Here is a 14,382-nt window from a genome sequence, read left to right on the forward strand (position 1 = left end):
GCACTGGACTGCTTGACCGTGTGCATGGCATTATGAAGTCTGAAGACTACCAACAAATTTTGCAGCATAATGTAGGGCCCAGTGTGAGAAAGCTGGGTCTCCCTCAGAGGTCATGGGTCTTCCAGCAGGACAATGACCCAAAACAACTTCAAAAAGCACTAGAAAATGGTTTGAGAGAAAGCACTGTAGACTTCTAAGGTGGCCAGCAATGAGTCCAGACCTGAATCCCATAGGACACCTGTGGAGAGATCTAAAAATGGCAGTTTGGAGAAGGCACCCTTCAAATATCAGGGACCTGGAGCAGTTTGCCAAAGAAGAATGGTCTAAAATTCCAGCAGAGCATTGTAAGAAACTCATTGATGGTTATCGGAAGCGGTTGGTCGCAGTTATTTTGGCTAAAGGTTTTGCAACCAAGTATTAGGCTGAGGGTGCCAATACTTTTGTCTGGCCCATTTTTGGAGTTTTGTGTGAAATAATCAATGTTTTGTTTTTTGCTTCATTCTCTTTTGTGTTTCTTCATTTAAGAGAAATTAAATGAAGATAATAATACCAAAGAATTTGTGATTGCAATCATTTTCAGGAAGAAATTGAGTATTATCTGACAGAATTGCAGGGGTGTCAATACTTTTGGCCACAACTGTACCCTTCTGACCGCACATTTAGCGTTTCCCACTCCCACACTACCTCCTCATCCCGCCTTCTCTCTGTTGGAGTCCCCCAAGGCTCTGTCCTGGGACCCCTACTTTTTTCCATCTATACCCTTGGCCTAGGACAACTCATAATGTCCCATGGCTTCTAGTACCACCTGTATGCGGATGACACTCAAATCTAACTCTCTGGGCCAGATGTCACCTCTCTGCTGTCGAGAATCCCGGAGGGTCTGTCAGCCATATCCTCCTTTTTAACTTCTCGCTTTCTAAAACTCAATGTAGACAAAACTGAACTCATTATCTTTCCTCCATCTCACGTATCTTCCCTACCCGATCTATCTATTATAGTAAACGACATCACGCTCTCTCTCGCACCTGAAATCTGCTGCCTCGGAGTAACTCTAGACTCTGCCCTGTCCTTCAAACCACACGTCCAAACTCTTGCCACCTCCTGTCACCTCCAACTCAAAAATATTTCCAGAATCCGTCCCTTCCTCAGCCCTCAATCTACTAAAACTCTTGTACATGCCCTCATCATCTCCCGCCTTGACTACTGCAACACTCTCCTTTGTGGCCTCCCTACTAACTCTCTTGCACCACTCCAGTCTGTCCTCAACTCTGCTGCCTGACTAATCCACATCTCTCCTCACTACTCCCCTGTCTCTCCCCTCTGCAAATCCCTCCACTGGCTCCCAATTTCCCAACGAATCCAGTTCAAACTACTAACACTGACCTACAAAGCTCTTCACAACCTGTCTCCTCCCTATATCTCTGAACTAATCTCCCAATATCTTCCCTCACGTAATCTTTGATCCTCCTAAGACCTCCTACTCTCCTCCACACTTATTCGTTCCTCACACAACCACCTCCAAGATATCTCCCGAATATCCCCCATCCTCTGGAACTCCATGCCTCAACACGTCCAGTTATCTACCACCCTCAGATCCTTCAAACGGAACCTGAAAACCATCTTTTCAGGAAAGCTTACAGCCTGCAATAACTATTCTGCCGCCTCACCACCGCCCGAGCTCCTGCCTCATCACCACCAGAGCTGCTGCACCCCCCACCTTCTGTCTCTTCCCCACTATCCCGTAGAATGTATGTCCGCAAGGACAGGGTCCTCTCTCCTCTGCACCAGTCTGTCATTGTAAATTTGTTTACTGTTAACGATATCTGTAACTTTGTATGTAACCCCCTTCTCATGTACAGCACCATGGAATTAATGGTGCTATATAAATATATAAAAAAAATGTAGACCATGTGTGATGCCAATTTCATCTACATAAAAACTTTCTGTGATAATAGATTTCCAGATTTCTTAGAGGGCATTTCCGATAATTTATCCAAAAGTAATATCTCTATACCCAAAGTGAATGTTTAAGTAACATTTACTATAATTTTGAATAGGAATTTATAACATGACATATTTGTTAACTACTTTGTTCCCAGATATGGTGGTGCTTGAACACAATATTTCTGCAGAAATTTGAACTAAAACTAAACCAAATTTTTACACAAGTCCTCAACATAGGTAAAGAGACCAATAAAAGAAATGAGTAAAAAATATTAGACTTGGTCATTTTTCTGATTTAAAAATGACAAATATCATATGTCTGTGAGTGGCAAAAGTATGTGATCCTTTGCTTTTAGTTTCTGGTGTGCCCCTCTTAGGGTCAGACATTGATAGTTTGGTGCTAATGGGGCAAGACGTGTTTGGGCCCCCTACTTTTATGGCGACCAAGCTAGAGATATATATTATAGTCTCCTCTCATGATGTATATTGCCGCCCCTTATTATAGAGTGCCCTCTCTGGTTATATACAACACGGTTCCTTAAGTATCAGATTCTCTTGTTATTTTTCTTACTTATAGCCCCCTGTCTTTATTACATAACAACCTCTCTTGTTAGATATAACAAAATGACGGCTGAAAGAGCATGGGAAAGCATATTTTCTAATTGAGGAGCTGATGGACTGATCTTGTGAGATGCTGCTCCATCACCGGTCAATTTGTTTCTAAAAACAGAGAACTATTTAAGAAAGACAGGATGCTTGGAATAACAAAGAAAAAAGAATATATATAAAGGATGGTGCTGTGCATAACAAGCTAATACTATGCAATAATAGACGTCGCTGTACATAACACTGGACACTATATAATAAATGATCACCCAATACATTACTAGAAAGGATGAAATAAGGGACGGTATTATGTATAATAAAAAAGGAAACCATGTAATTAAGGACGGTGCTACATTTAACAAGAACTTACACTATATAGTAAGGGATGACACTATGCACAATAAGGCTATATGCCTGTATTTGTGTGAAGTGTTGGTATGCTGCCAGATTTTTTTTCTCGTACAGCACACAGAACCATTGAGTATGTCCTATTCTAATTCTCATAATCGGAATAGAAATAGTCATGCTCTGAGTCTCGCAAATCTCATTCTTGGATTCATGTTTTTCACAGATATGTGAACTGATGTAAAATTCTGTATGATTTTTACATCATAAATTAGAATTTTATTGCATGAAATAAGTACTTGATACAATAGAAAACAGAACTTTATATTTGGCACAAAAACTTTTGTTTGCAATTACAGAGCTCAGACGTTTCCTGTAGTTCTTGACCAAATTTGCACACACTGCAGAAGGGAGTTTGGCTCACTCCTCCATACAGATTGTCTAAGTTTTGGAGCTGTCGCTGGGCAACATTGAATTTCAGCTGTCTCCAAAGATTTTTCCATTGGGTTCGGGTCTGGAGACTAGCTAGGCCACTCCAGGACCTTGAAATACTTCTTACAGAGCCACTCCTTAGTTGCCCTGGCTGTGTGTTTTGCGTCATTGTTATGCTGGAAGACACAGCCACGACCCATCTCCAATACTCTTACTGAGAGAATGTTGTTGGCCAAGATCTCGCGATACATGACCCCATACATTCTCCATTCAATACGATGCTGTTGTCCTATCCTCTTTGCAGAAAAGCACCCCCAAAGTATGTTTTGCCCACCATGCTTCATGGTTGGGACGGTGTTTTTGAAGTTGTACTCATCCTTCTTCTTCCTCCAAACATGGCGAGTGGAGATGATACAAAAAAGTTCTCTTTTGGTCTCGTCTGACCACATGCCCTTCTCCCATGCCTCCCTTGGATCATCCAGATGGTCATTGGTGAACTTCAAATGGGTGCTGGTGTGAGCAGGGGGACCTTGCATGCCCTGCAGGATTTTAATCCATGACGGCATAGTGTGTTACTTAAGGTAATGTTTGAGACTGTGGTTCCAGCTATCTTCAGGTTATGGACCAGGTTCTCCTGCATAGTTCTGTGCTGATTCCTGACCTTTCTCAGAATTATCCTTACCTCACGAGGTGAGATTCTGCATGGAGACTCAGACCGAGGACGATTGACAGTCATCTTGTGTTTCTTCCATTTTCTAATAATTAATCATACAATGTGATATTCTGGTTTTTAATTTTTAGATTCTGTCTCACAGTTGGGAAAGCTTGCAAAACTGGCAGTGTGTCAAAAACTTATTTTCCCCACTATATTGTATTCATACATTTGTGAACCAAATAAAAAATTCCCCACACTGCACCCAAGAATACAAATATGTCCCCCACCATTAATATACTAGCCATGCACCATTCAAAATATAAACTGATAAGCCAGCACTGTGCTCCCCCATTAACTATGTCTGCATCAAATAAATATAAATTAATCAGTCACTGTGAGTCTCCCCCAATTCATTTAAAGGCTACGTGCACACATTGCATTTTTGTTGCTTTTTTTCTGCACGGGCTTGTTGTTGAGAATAGGCAACGTTTTACAGTACAAAGAGAAAGAAATCAGGCTTCCAGTAATAATGTGGCACCCATACTGAGCCTCTTCTTGGCATAATGTATCCAATCTGGCCTCTTTCTGGCTATAATGTCCTGGTGTAATGTTCCACAACCTGGTCCTTTTCCTAGAGTAATGTGTCCCATCTGGGTCCCCTTCCTGGGGTAATGTTTCCCATCCTGGTCCTTCTTCTGGTATTATGCTTCATCCTTGTGTAATGTGCCCCATTCTGGGCCCTTTCCTGGGGTAATGTGCCCCATCCTGGACCTTTTCCTGCCTTAATGTGCCCAATCCTGGACCCTAACCTGGGGGTGATGTGCCTTGCTATATTTTTCTTAAACATATAAAAAAAATATACTATGCTCACATTCCCACTAACGCAAGGCGGCCTCTTCTTTATCAGGCGCAGGAGCAGGCAGCTGACATCGCCGTGCGTGCCATTAAGTCACTGCCATGTTCCCCCAGTCAGAGGAACACAGACATAAGCTGTCAGCAACTGATTGGCTGGCTGCATACATTGCAGCACAGGAAGCCAGCAGGTCCCCTGCACCGCAATCCATTTCAACTGAATGTGCGTTCTCAGATGCACATCCTGCTGAAATTGTAACTGGTGCCGCCAGGCCTTCCACCACTTCCAGGCCCTAGTACAGCTGCATCGGCGATATGTCTGCCCCTGCCTCTTATGTAGCAAAAACTGGGGTCTCAATCTTGGCCAGGTTTATGGGCACCACATATTAAAAATTTGAAGTTGACGGACTGCATTCTTTGCGTGAGGCAAATTATGTTTTTATTATTTATTATAGCGCCTTTTATTCCATGGCGCTTTACATGTGAGGAGGGGTATACATACAAGTACAGTAATCTGAAGCAATACAAGTCAAGACTGGTACAGGATGAGAGAAGACCCTGCCCGCGAGGGCTCACAATCTACAAGGGATGGGTGAGGATACAGTAGGCGAGGGTAGAGCTGGTCGTGCAGCGGTTTGGTGGATCGGTGGTTACTGCAGGTTGTAGGCATGTTGGAAGAGGTAGGACTTCAGGTTCTTTTTGAAGGTTTCCATGGTAGGTGAGAGTCTGATATGTTGTGGTAGAGAGTTCCAGAGTAGGGGGGATTCGCGAGAGAAGTCTTGTATGCGATTGTTTGAAGAGGAGATAAGAGGAGAGTACAGAAGGAGATCTTGTGAGGATCGGAGGTTTTGTGCAGGTAAGTACCGGGAGACGAGGTCAAAGATGTATGGAGGACTCAGGTTGTGGATGGCTTTGTATGTCATGGTTAGGGTTTTGAACTGGAGTCTTTGGGTAATGGGGAGCCAATGCAGGGATTGACAGAGGGGTCGGGCAGCAGAGTTTAGAATAGATTGGAGGGGTGCGAGAGTGTTATAGGGGAGGCCACAGAGCAGGAGGTTGCAGTAGTCAAGGTACATGTTTTCAGCAATACCTTTTTTTCTACCTGACTTTCTGATGTTTTTTATTCCATTTTTTTGTGTCCATATAATGAAAAAGCTACATTTTTATTCTTTTAAGTAGTTAGCTTGAGTCATTCCGGATGTAGCGATTCCAAATGTGCACTTTTTTACTTTTATTTTTTTTTTACATAAACAGCGTTATGTTTTCATGCTCAATTATTATTATTTTTTCTTTTTTATATTTTTACATTTTTTTTTTCCTAGTCACTATATGGCACTTTAACTTTTATTTGCCTGATCGCTGATGTAATATACTTTTGTACTGCAGGATATTAAATCTGTCAATTTGACATTTATTGCAGGGCCTTACAGGCCACTGTAGCTGGCTGACCCAAAGGCTATTTCTTGGCCTTAGGTTGTCTTGAGTGGTGCCGATAGGCGCAAAAAGAGGAACCACAACTCACAATAATCATCTAAATACCATTGTCACTATTGACAGCAACATCTAAGGAGTTACACAGCCGTGATTGGTGCTAATATCAATTGGGGCCATTGCAGCAGTGTCAGCTATGATATAGAGCTGACACCCACTGATGACGGCGTCAGCTCTAATTATGAGCCGGCATCATTATTGTGTTGTACATAATCCGCGGTGTGTGGGTAGTCACCTCTCGCTGGTACGTACATTAACAGCGGATTTTGGGAACGGGTGAAAACACCTACTCTCCATATTCACCTACCACCAATGATTTAGCCATGTATAAAAGAGTTGCCTTTGCGCTGACACACTGTTGTCCAGAAAATATCTGAGGAGCTCTGGTGCCCCATGGGCTGCAATTGACAGCCTTAGGGGCCACACCCCTGGGCTGCGTTTTTTATCTTAACGTTTCTGATAGGTGTTGATTAGTCCTGTACATTGGCGTGGAGTAATTTTAGCCTATTTCTCCCTAAAAAAAAAAATAAAACAAACAAAAAAATCAGCATTAACCTTTATGTCGGTAGATTTTCTCCCATGAACTGCTTACTTCAGGTCCTTCCACAAAATTTCAATGGGATTATGATCAAGACTTTGACTTAGCCATTCCAAAACTTTAAGTTTATTCTTCTTTAACTATTCTTTTGTAGAATGACTTGTGTGCCTTGGATTGTTGTCATTCTGCATGACTCACATTCTCTTCAGATTTAGCTCATGGACAGATGTCGTCATGTTTTCCTTTAGAATGTGCAGGTATAATTCATAATTCAATGTTCCATCAATAATAGCAAGTCATCATAAGCCAAATGCAGCCAAACAGGCTCAAACCATGATACTACCACCACCATGTTTCAAAGATGGTATGAGTTTTTAATCTACACTGCAGAGGGTTTCTTTCTGCAATCATACAGTGGCTTGAGAAAGAATTCACTGCCATTGCTTTTTTACTTATTTCGCACATTACAACCTGTGTTTAAATATATTTGAAATCCAATTTGTGTGTGAGGCATCAGTACTAAATAGTCTAAGTTGGTTAAGTGAAGTGAGAAAAATATAGGCATAGTTTAAATGTTTGGGATCAAATACCTAAAAATTGGCATGTACATATATATTCACCCCTTTTACTATGAGGCCCCTAAAAATTTCTGGGCATGCAATTACCTTCATAAATCACATGCTTAGTGAAAGGCAGTCCACCTGTGTGCAATCTAATTGTCACATAGTTTGTCAGTTTATACATACCTTTTCTGAAAGGCCACAAAGGCTGCAATACCATAAAGAAAGAGGCACCACTAACCAAACAACACCATGAAGACCAAGGGGATCACCAGACAAGTCAGGGACAAAGTTGTTGAGAAGTGGAAGTCAGGGTTGGGTTATAAAAAAAATAGCCCAATCTCTGATGATCCCCGGAGAACTATCAAATGGAAAGAACAAGGTACCACAACAAACCAACCAAGAGAGGGCCTCTCACCAAAACTCTCAGCTCAGGCAAGGAAGGCATTAATCAGGGAGGCAGCACAACGACCAAAGGTAACCCTGAAGGAGCTGCAGAGTCTCTAAGCACAGCCAGGAGTATCTGTCCATATAACCAGAATAAGTCATACAATCCATAGAGGTGGCCTTTATGGAAGCATAGGCACAGTGACTTTACTTACACAAAAATTGTAAGGCTTGTTTTGCATTTGCCAAAAGACATGTGGAAGACACCCCAAAAGTATGAAGAAGGTGCTGTGGTCAGAGGAGACCAAAATTGAACTTTTTGGCAACCAAGGTAAACACTATGTCTGGCACCAAACCAACACAGCTCATCACCCCAAGAACACCATCCCCCAGTGAAACATGGTGGTGGCAGTATCATGCGATAGGAATGTTTTTCGGCAGCAGGGACAGGGAAAATGGTCTGAGTCGAGGGGAAGATGGATGGTGCGAAATACAGGGATATTCTTGAGCAAAACCTGTTTCTGTCAGTGATTTCCGACTGGGACGGAGGTTCGTCTTGCAACAAGACATATTATTTGTCAATTCTAAAGTTTCACATTCTTTTGCTACTCACAGATTTGTGATATTGCATAATTTTCCTCATTTACAAAATTTCCAAGTCTAATTTTTTTTTTGAGTCATTTGTTTTAGTTGGTTCTATTTATCTACTTTTTGGACTTTTGTCTGAATCTTATGTAGTTTTAGGTTAAATTTATGAAGAAATATGGAAAATTCTGAAGGGTTCAAAAACATTCAAGCTGTAAATGATCATTAAACCTTAAAAGGATTTTGCCAACATTAAAAGTTATCACCTATCCACAGTCATCTGTCAGTCACATGCGTAGCCACCACTTCATTCTGACAGGACACTTAGAAACTATGCTCTCAGGGGTTTATGCGATTGGGCCCTCACTTATCAAAAAGTTATCATGTATACAGCGGATAAGTGATAACTTTCAATATTGATAATAACCTTTAGGCTGCGTTCACACGTCGCGGTTTTTTCGCATTTTCAAACGCACGATTTTGTTGCGAAAACGTGAAAAATAAGCATCCCATGCAATCCTATGGGATTCCACAATGCTGTGCTAATGTTCCGTTTTTTCCGCGGCGGAATCGCTTTGCGGTAAAAAACGCAGCATGCTCATTGATTTAGCGGAATCGCGGCGATTCCGCCCACATAGGAATGCATTGTTCTGCTTACTTTCCGCATGTGGCTGTACTTAGGCAGCATTAGTAGTAAAAAGTTGGTCACACTTGTTAAACGCTGTTTTTGATGAGTGTGACCAACCTGTCAATCAGTTCTCCAAGCGATGCTCCAGATCGCTTGCAAAACGCTAGCATTCTGCAAGCTAATTACGCTTGCAAATCGCTAGTTTTTCCGCGGGAAAATAGCGGGAATTTAAAATGTGATTTTCCCGTGGAATGGAATTCCGGAATTCTAGCGGTAACTTCCGCGGAAATTCCGCTATGTGTGAACTTAGTCTTAGAATATTCAGAAGATACCTTATTTTTCTTCAATAACCCTCAACCTTGACATAATTAGCAGAGGTCTTTCTTATTCATCTTTTAGGAGACATTTAGGGCCTTCATTTCCTAGCACACCATCAACCTTCTCACATGGTACAAACTACAGTAATAAATTAACAGAAGTGAATACTGTGACTGAAAACAAGACACACATACACAACAAAATAGTGCCACAGTGATTTTATTGGTTTTAAACATGAAAACATAGTAAACTTATACCCAAGAAATAAAAATGCTGACATTATCAGGTTAAAATACAGAACATGCAGATTCAGAGAAAAATTAATACAAGGTAATATTGAATGCAATGGCAATGAGATCTTGCTGCTGCTAGCTGTAATAATTTCTGACTCTTGTGACATGGTAGTGTGCTAGCAAAACCTTTCTATTTCTGCTACTGTTCACACAGTGGTTATCTTCTTGTCTTTGGTGGCTTGCTTGATGGCAGCCTGCTCACAAATGATCTCCTTGAGTCGTTGCAGCCTCATATTTTGTGTAGTTTGGTCACCTACACCTGTCTGACTGCGATGAAGAAGGCTGAGGGCATTGATGTACTCCAGCTCGGTATATTTCACCCCTTGGTCCACCACTAGATTTAGCAGCTCATCGGCAGTGTTGTACATCATTTCATAGTACTGCCTGCAAATTGAGAAGACAAAGTCAAAACATAGATTCTGTGCAAGGAGAGAAAACAGAAGATTCTCGGATAGGATATTTTACAACATTTCTAAAATTTGGTTGTACTATTGATTTGAACCGCTTTTAAAATCTGCACCGATTCACAGCTAACATTCCCTAATGGAGACCCCCCAGGGCTCTTGTTACCCTTTGTTGCCACTAGATCTGTCCTTCAGTAGTTCTTACGCTGTCAAACACACTCAGCTACACCTAGTGACTCTGTGTAATAAAATTCTGACAGCTGGGTTGTAGCACAGCTCAGCTATGCTATGCTGAAGATTCACTGATACCAGCTGCCTTTGCTCCCAATTACCCAGTCTAATCTATGAAAGTCAGATGCATCTAGCATCCTAATCAAACATCCTCCAGACACCATCTTGACATCCTCATTGCTCTGACAATTGTGCGGTAGCACATTTTGGCTATTCTATGCTCAGCTCTGCTGTGCATGGAGGAGAGTGCATGATCATGCTCTGGAAATCCCCATGAACCACCAATGAAATGTGGAGTTTGCCAATATTAATAAATAATGTCAAATATTGGGTCACAATCACTATATTCAAATATATCAATGGTCATCTATAGAAATGCAAATTGCCCATTTTGAGATCCATCTATTTATACGCGGAAGCACACAGAAGAGCAGGGAGAGGGGTCTGCATCACTGAAGAGAAGCAGGGTGCTGCTGGGATTTGTAGCTTTTAGCAGATAATAGGACCCACACTTTCAGCTCTGTGAAGCTGGATCCACTTAAGGGCAGAAGGAGGTGAAAAAAAGACAAATAGAAGAAAAACTTTATATTGTGCTTGCACTGTATATTAACAATAGTGATGCAGATACTGTGATTTGTAAAAAAAAAAAAAAAATTTTTACCATTATGGGAATAACCGCTTAATGTAAAAATAAAAAAAAAAAGAGAATTTCGAAAGCATCATTGAATCTTTGGCACATAAAGTGAAAAAAAAAATTCACTGTGTGTTAAAAAAAATTCTCATAGCTCATTCATTTAGTAAACCCTTGTAATATTCAGGACAATTTATAACCACAGACTTACGATTATTTATCTTTTTTACTAAGGTATAAAATATCCCTAGTGTAGAAATAAATCATAGAAATTTAGTAATGTATGATTCCTCTACATCTTACTTGTGTCTTCGATTTCTAGTCATTTTTCCCCTTCATCAACTTGTATGTTTTGAATTTTGAGTGATACAAGATTTTGTCTACTACTTGCTGAATACTGATTTACTGAAAGTAGATGATGCTTCAAGAGTAACCCTTTACCATCCTAGCATTGCAAAGCTGTCTGCATTTTCTGAGAGATTAACTGTAAACTCTGTCTCTTAGGTTGTATGCTTACAGTTGTGGCCAAAAGTATTGACACCCCTGCAATTTTCTCAGATAATACTCAGTTTCTGCCTGAAAATTATTGCAAACAAATTCTTTGGTATTATTATCTTCATTTAATTTGTCTTAAATGAAAAAACACAAAAAGAATTGTCCTAAAGCCAAATTGGATATAATTCCAGACCAAACATAAAAAAGAGGGTGGACAAAAGTATTGGCACTGTTCGAAAAATCATGTGATGCTTCTCTAATTTGTGTAATTAACAGCACCTGTAACTTACCTGTGGCACCTAACAGGTGTTGGCAATAACTAAATCACACATGCAGCCAGTTGACATGGATTAAAGTTGACTCAACCTCTGTCCTGTGTCCTTGTGTGTACCACATTGAGCATGGAGAAAAGAAAGAAGACTAAAGAACTGTCTGAGGACTTGAGAATCCAAATTGTGAGGATGCATGAGCAATCTCAAGGCAACAAGTCCATCTCCAAAGACCTGAATGTTCCTGTGACTACCGTGCGCAGTGCCATCAAGAAGTTTAAAGCCCATGGCACTGTGGCTAACCTCCCTAGATTTGGACGGAAAAGAAAAATTGACAAGAGATTTCAACGCAAGATTGTGCGGATGTTGGATAAAGAACCTCGACTAACATCCAAACAAGTTCAAGCTGCCCTGCAGTCCGAGGGTACAACAGTGTCAACCCGTACTATCCGTCGGCGTCTGAATGAAAAGGGACTGTATGGTAGGAGACCCAGGAAGACCCCACTTCTTACCCCGAGACATAAAAAAGCCAGGCTGGAGTTTGCCAAAACTTACCTGAAAAAGCCTAAAACATTTTGGAAGAATGTTCTCTGGTCAGATGAGACAAAAGTAGAGCTTTTTGGGGAAAGGCATCAACATAGAGTTTACAGGAGAAAAAAAGAGGCATTCAAAGAAAAGAACAAGGTCACTACAGTCAAACATGGCGGAGGTTCCCTGATGTTTTGGGGTTGTTTGCTGCCTCTGGCACTGGACTGCTTGACCGTGTGCATGGCATTATGAAGTCTGTAGACTACCAACAAATTTTGCAGCATAATGTAGGGCCCAGTGTGAGAAAGCTTGGTCTCCCTCAGAGGTCATGGGTCTTCCAGCAGGACAATGACCCAAAACACACTTCAAAAAGCACTAGAAAATGGTTTGAGAGAAAGCACTGGAGACTTCTAAGGTGGCCAGCAATGAGTCTAGACCTGTATCCCATAGAACACCTGTGGAGAGATCTAAAAATGGCAGTTTGGAGAAGGCACCCTTCTAATATCAGGGACCTGGAGCAGTTTAGCAAAGAAGAATGGTCTAAAATTCCAGCAGAGCATTGTAAGAAACTCATTGATGGTTACCGGAAGCGGTTAGTAGCAGTTATTTTGGCTAAAGGTGCCAATACTTTTGTCTGGCCCATTTTTGGGTTTTGTGTGAAATGATCAATGTTTTGCTTTTTGCCTCATTCTCTTTTGTGTTTTTTCATTTAAGACAAATTAAATGAAGATAATTATAACAAAGAATTTGTGATTGCAATCATTTTCAGGAAGAAACTGAGTATTATCTGACAAAATTGCAGGGGTGTCTATACTTTTGGCCACAACTGTATGTATGCATATTCCTAGGTATCATGTTTCTGTATATATTTAAGAAGCACTCCCATTAATATTTCTTTTCATTAAATGTGTGTATATATGTGTACGGTGTGTAGCGTGCGTGTATTAATATGCTCACCTACTGCCGCTTTATCTTGGTTCCAGCAGAGTTCTGCTCTGCTTCTTATTGAAATCACCTCGGAAATGGCCTTTACCACGTAAGTCTATGGAGTGTCAGAACGAGGTTTCATAGGCTTACAATGAAAAAGAGACCTCCAACTCTTGCATAAAGTAAGACGGAGAGTCTGAATTGCGTTGACATTACTAAGAAGAGGAGCGGAACGGGGCTGGATCCCGGAGAGAGCAGAGGTAGGTGAGATTAAAGGGAATCTGTCATCAATTTTTTTGTCTATCAGCTGCGGCCACAGGCATCAGGGGCTTATCTACTGCATTCTGTAATGCTGTAGATAAGCGCCCGATGTTACATGAAAGAGAAGAAAAAAGAGTTAGATTATACTCACCAAGGGGCGTTCCGGGTCAGGTTTGGGTCCGGAGGGAGTCGCGGTCCGGTCTGGCGCCTCCCATGTTGCAGCGATGATATCCTCTTCATTCCTGGCCGTCGCGGTTCAGGCGCACTGCTCTGCCCTGTTGAGGGCAGAGCAGATTACTGCATTGCGCAGGCGCCGGAAGAGGTCCTGCGCACTGCAGGACTCTTCTCTGCCCTCAACAGGGCAGAGCAATGCGCCGGAGCCACAACAGGAAGGAAAGAAGAGGACGTCACCGCTGCAAGATGGGAGGCGCTGGACCGAACCGCGACGTCCTCCAGACCCGAAACGCACCTGGAGAGCATAATCTAACTCTTTTTTCTTCTCTTTCAGGTAACATCAGGGGCTTATCTACAGCATTACAGAATGCTGTAGATAAGCCCGTGATGCCGGTGGCCGCAGCTGAGCTGATAGGCAAAAAAATTGATGACAGATTCCCTTTAAGACACTCACACTAAAAAACATAGACATATACCCACATTTGATGAAAGAAAATTCATGATATTATATGTATCAAGTCTCATTACTATTATTATATCCATTCAGTGGCATAACTAAAGTCTGATGGGCCCAGGTGCAAAATTTGGACCTGCACCCCCTCAACACATGTTGGGCAGATGTATGAGCCTTTGTAGCATTCTAATTCCTATAAGGAAATACGTGTTGCTCCCCTCCCCTCCGCATCCTGTACTAATGTCCCCCATCCTCGGACATTCCTGGTATACAATCAAGGCAGAAAGTCTTGGCACACTTGAAATTATTACAGAAAATTAAGTATTTTTTCCAGAAAATGATTGCAATTACACATTTATTTTCTTTGTGTATTG

At 41.5% G+C, this 14,382-nt stretch overlaps 2 protein-coding genes across 2 annotated transcripts in view; both read right to left on the reverse strand.

The window, feature by feature from the left end:
• LOC141095091 (acrosin-like) overlaps positions 1–7,099 on the reverse strand; it is a 33,017-nt gene extending 25,918 nt beyond the window's left edge. The window contains exon 1 of the mRNA XM_073580972.1: positions 7,062–7,099. Coding sequence (XP_073437073.1) covers positions 7,062–7,099 — 38 coding nt within the window. The remainder of the gene's footprint in view (positions 1–7,061) is intronic.
• Positions 7,100–9,544: 2,445 nt separating this feature from the next.
• EXOC4 (exocyst complex component 4) overlaps positions 9,545–14,382 on the reverse strand; it is a 685,438-nt gene continuing 680,600 nt past the window's right edge. The window contains exon 18 of the mRNA XM_073580982.1: positions 9,545–10,018. Coding sequence (XP_073437083.1) covers positions 9,781–10,018 — 238 coding nt within the window. The 3' untranslated portion in view covers positions 9,545–9,780. The remainder of the gene's footprint in view (positions 10,019–14,382) is intronic.

Source organism: Dendrobates tinctorius, unplaced genomic scaffold (assembly GCF_039654945.1).
Source record: "Dendrobates tinctorius isolate UK_male_01 unplaced genomic scaffold, ASM3965494v1 ptg000066l, whole genome shotgun sequence".
NCBI classification, from domain to species: Eukaryota; Metazoa; Chordata; class Amphibia; order Anura; family Dendrobatidae; genus Dendrobates; species Dendrobates tinctorius.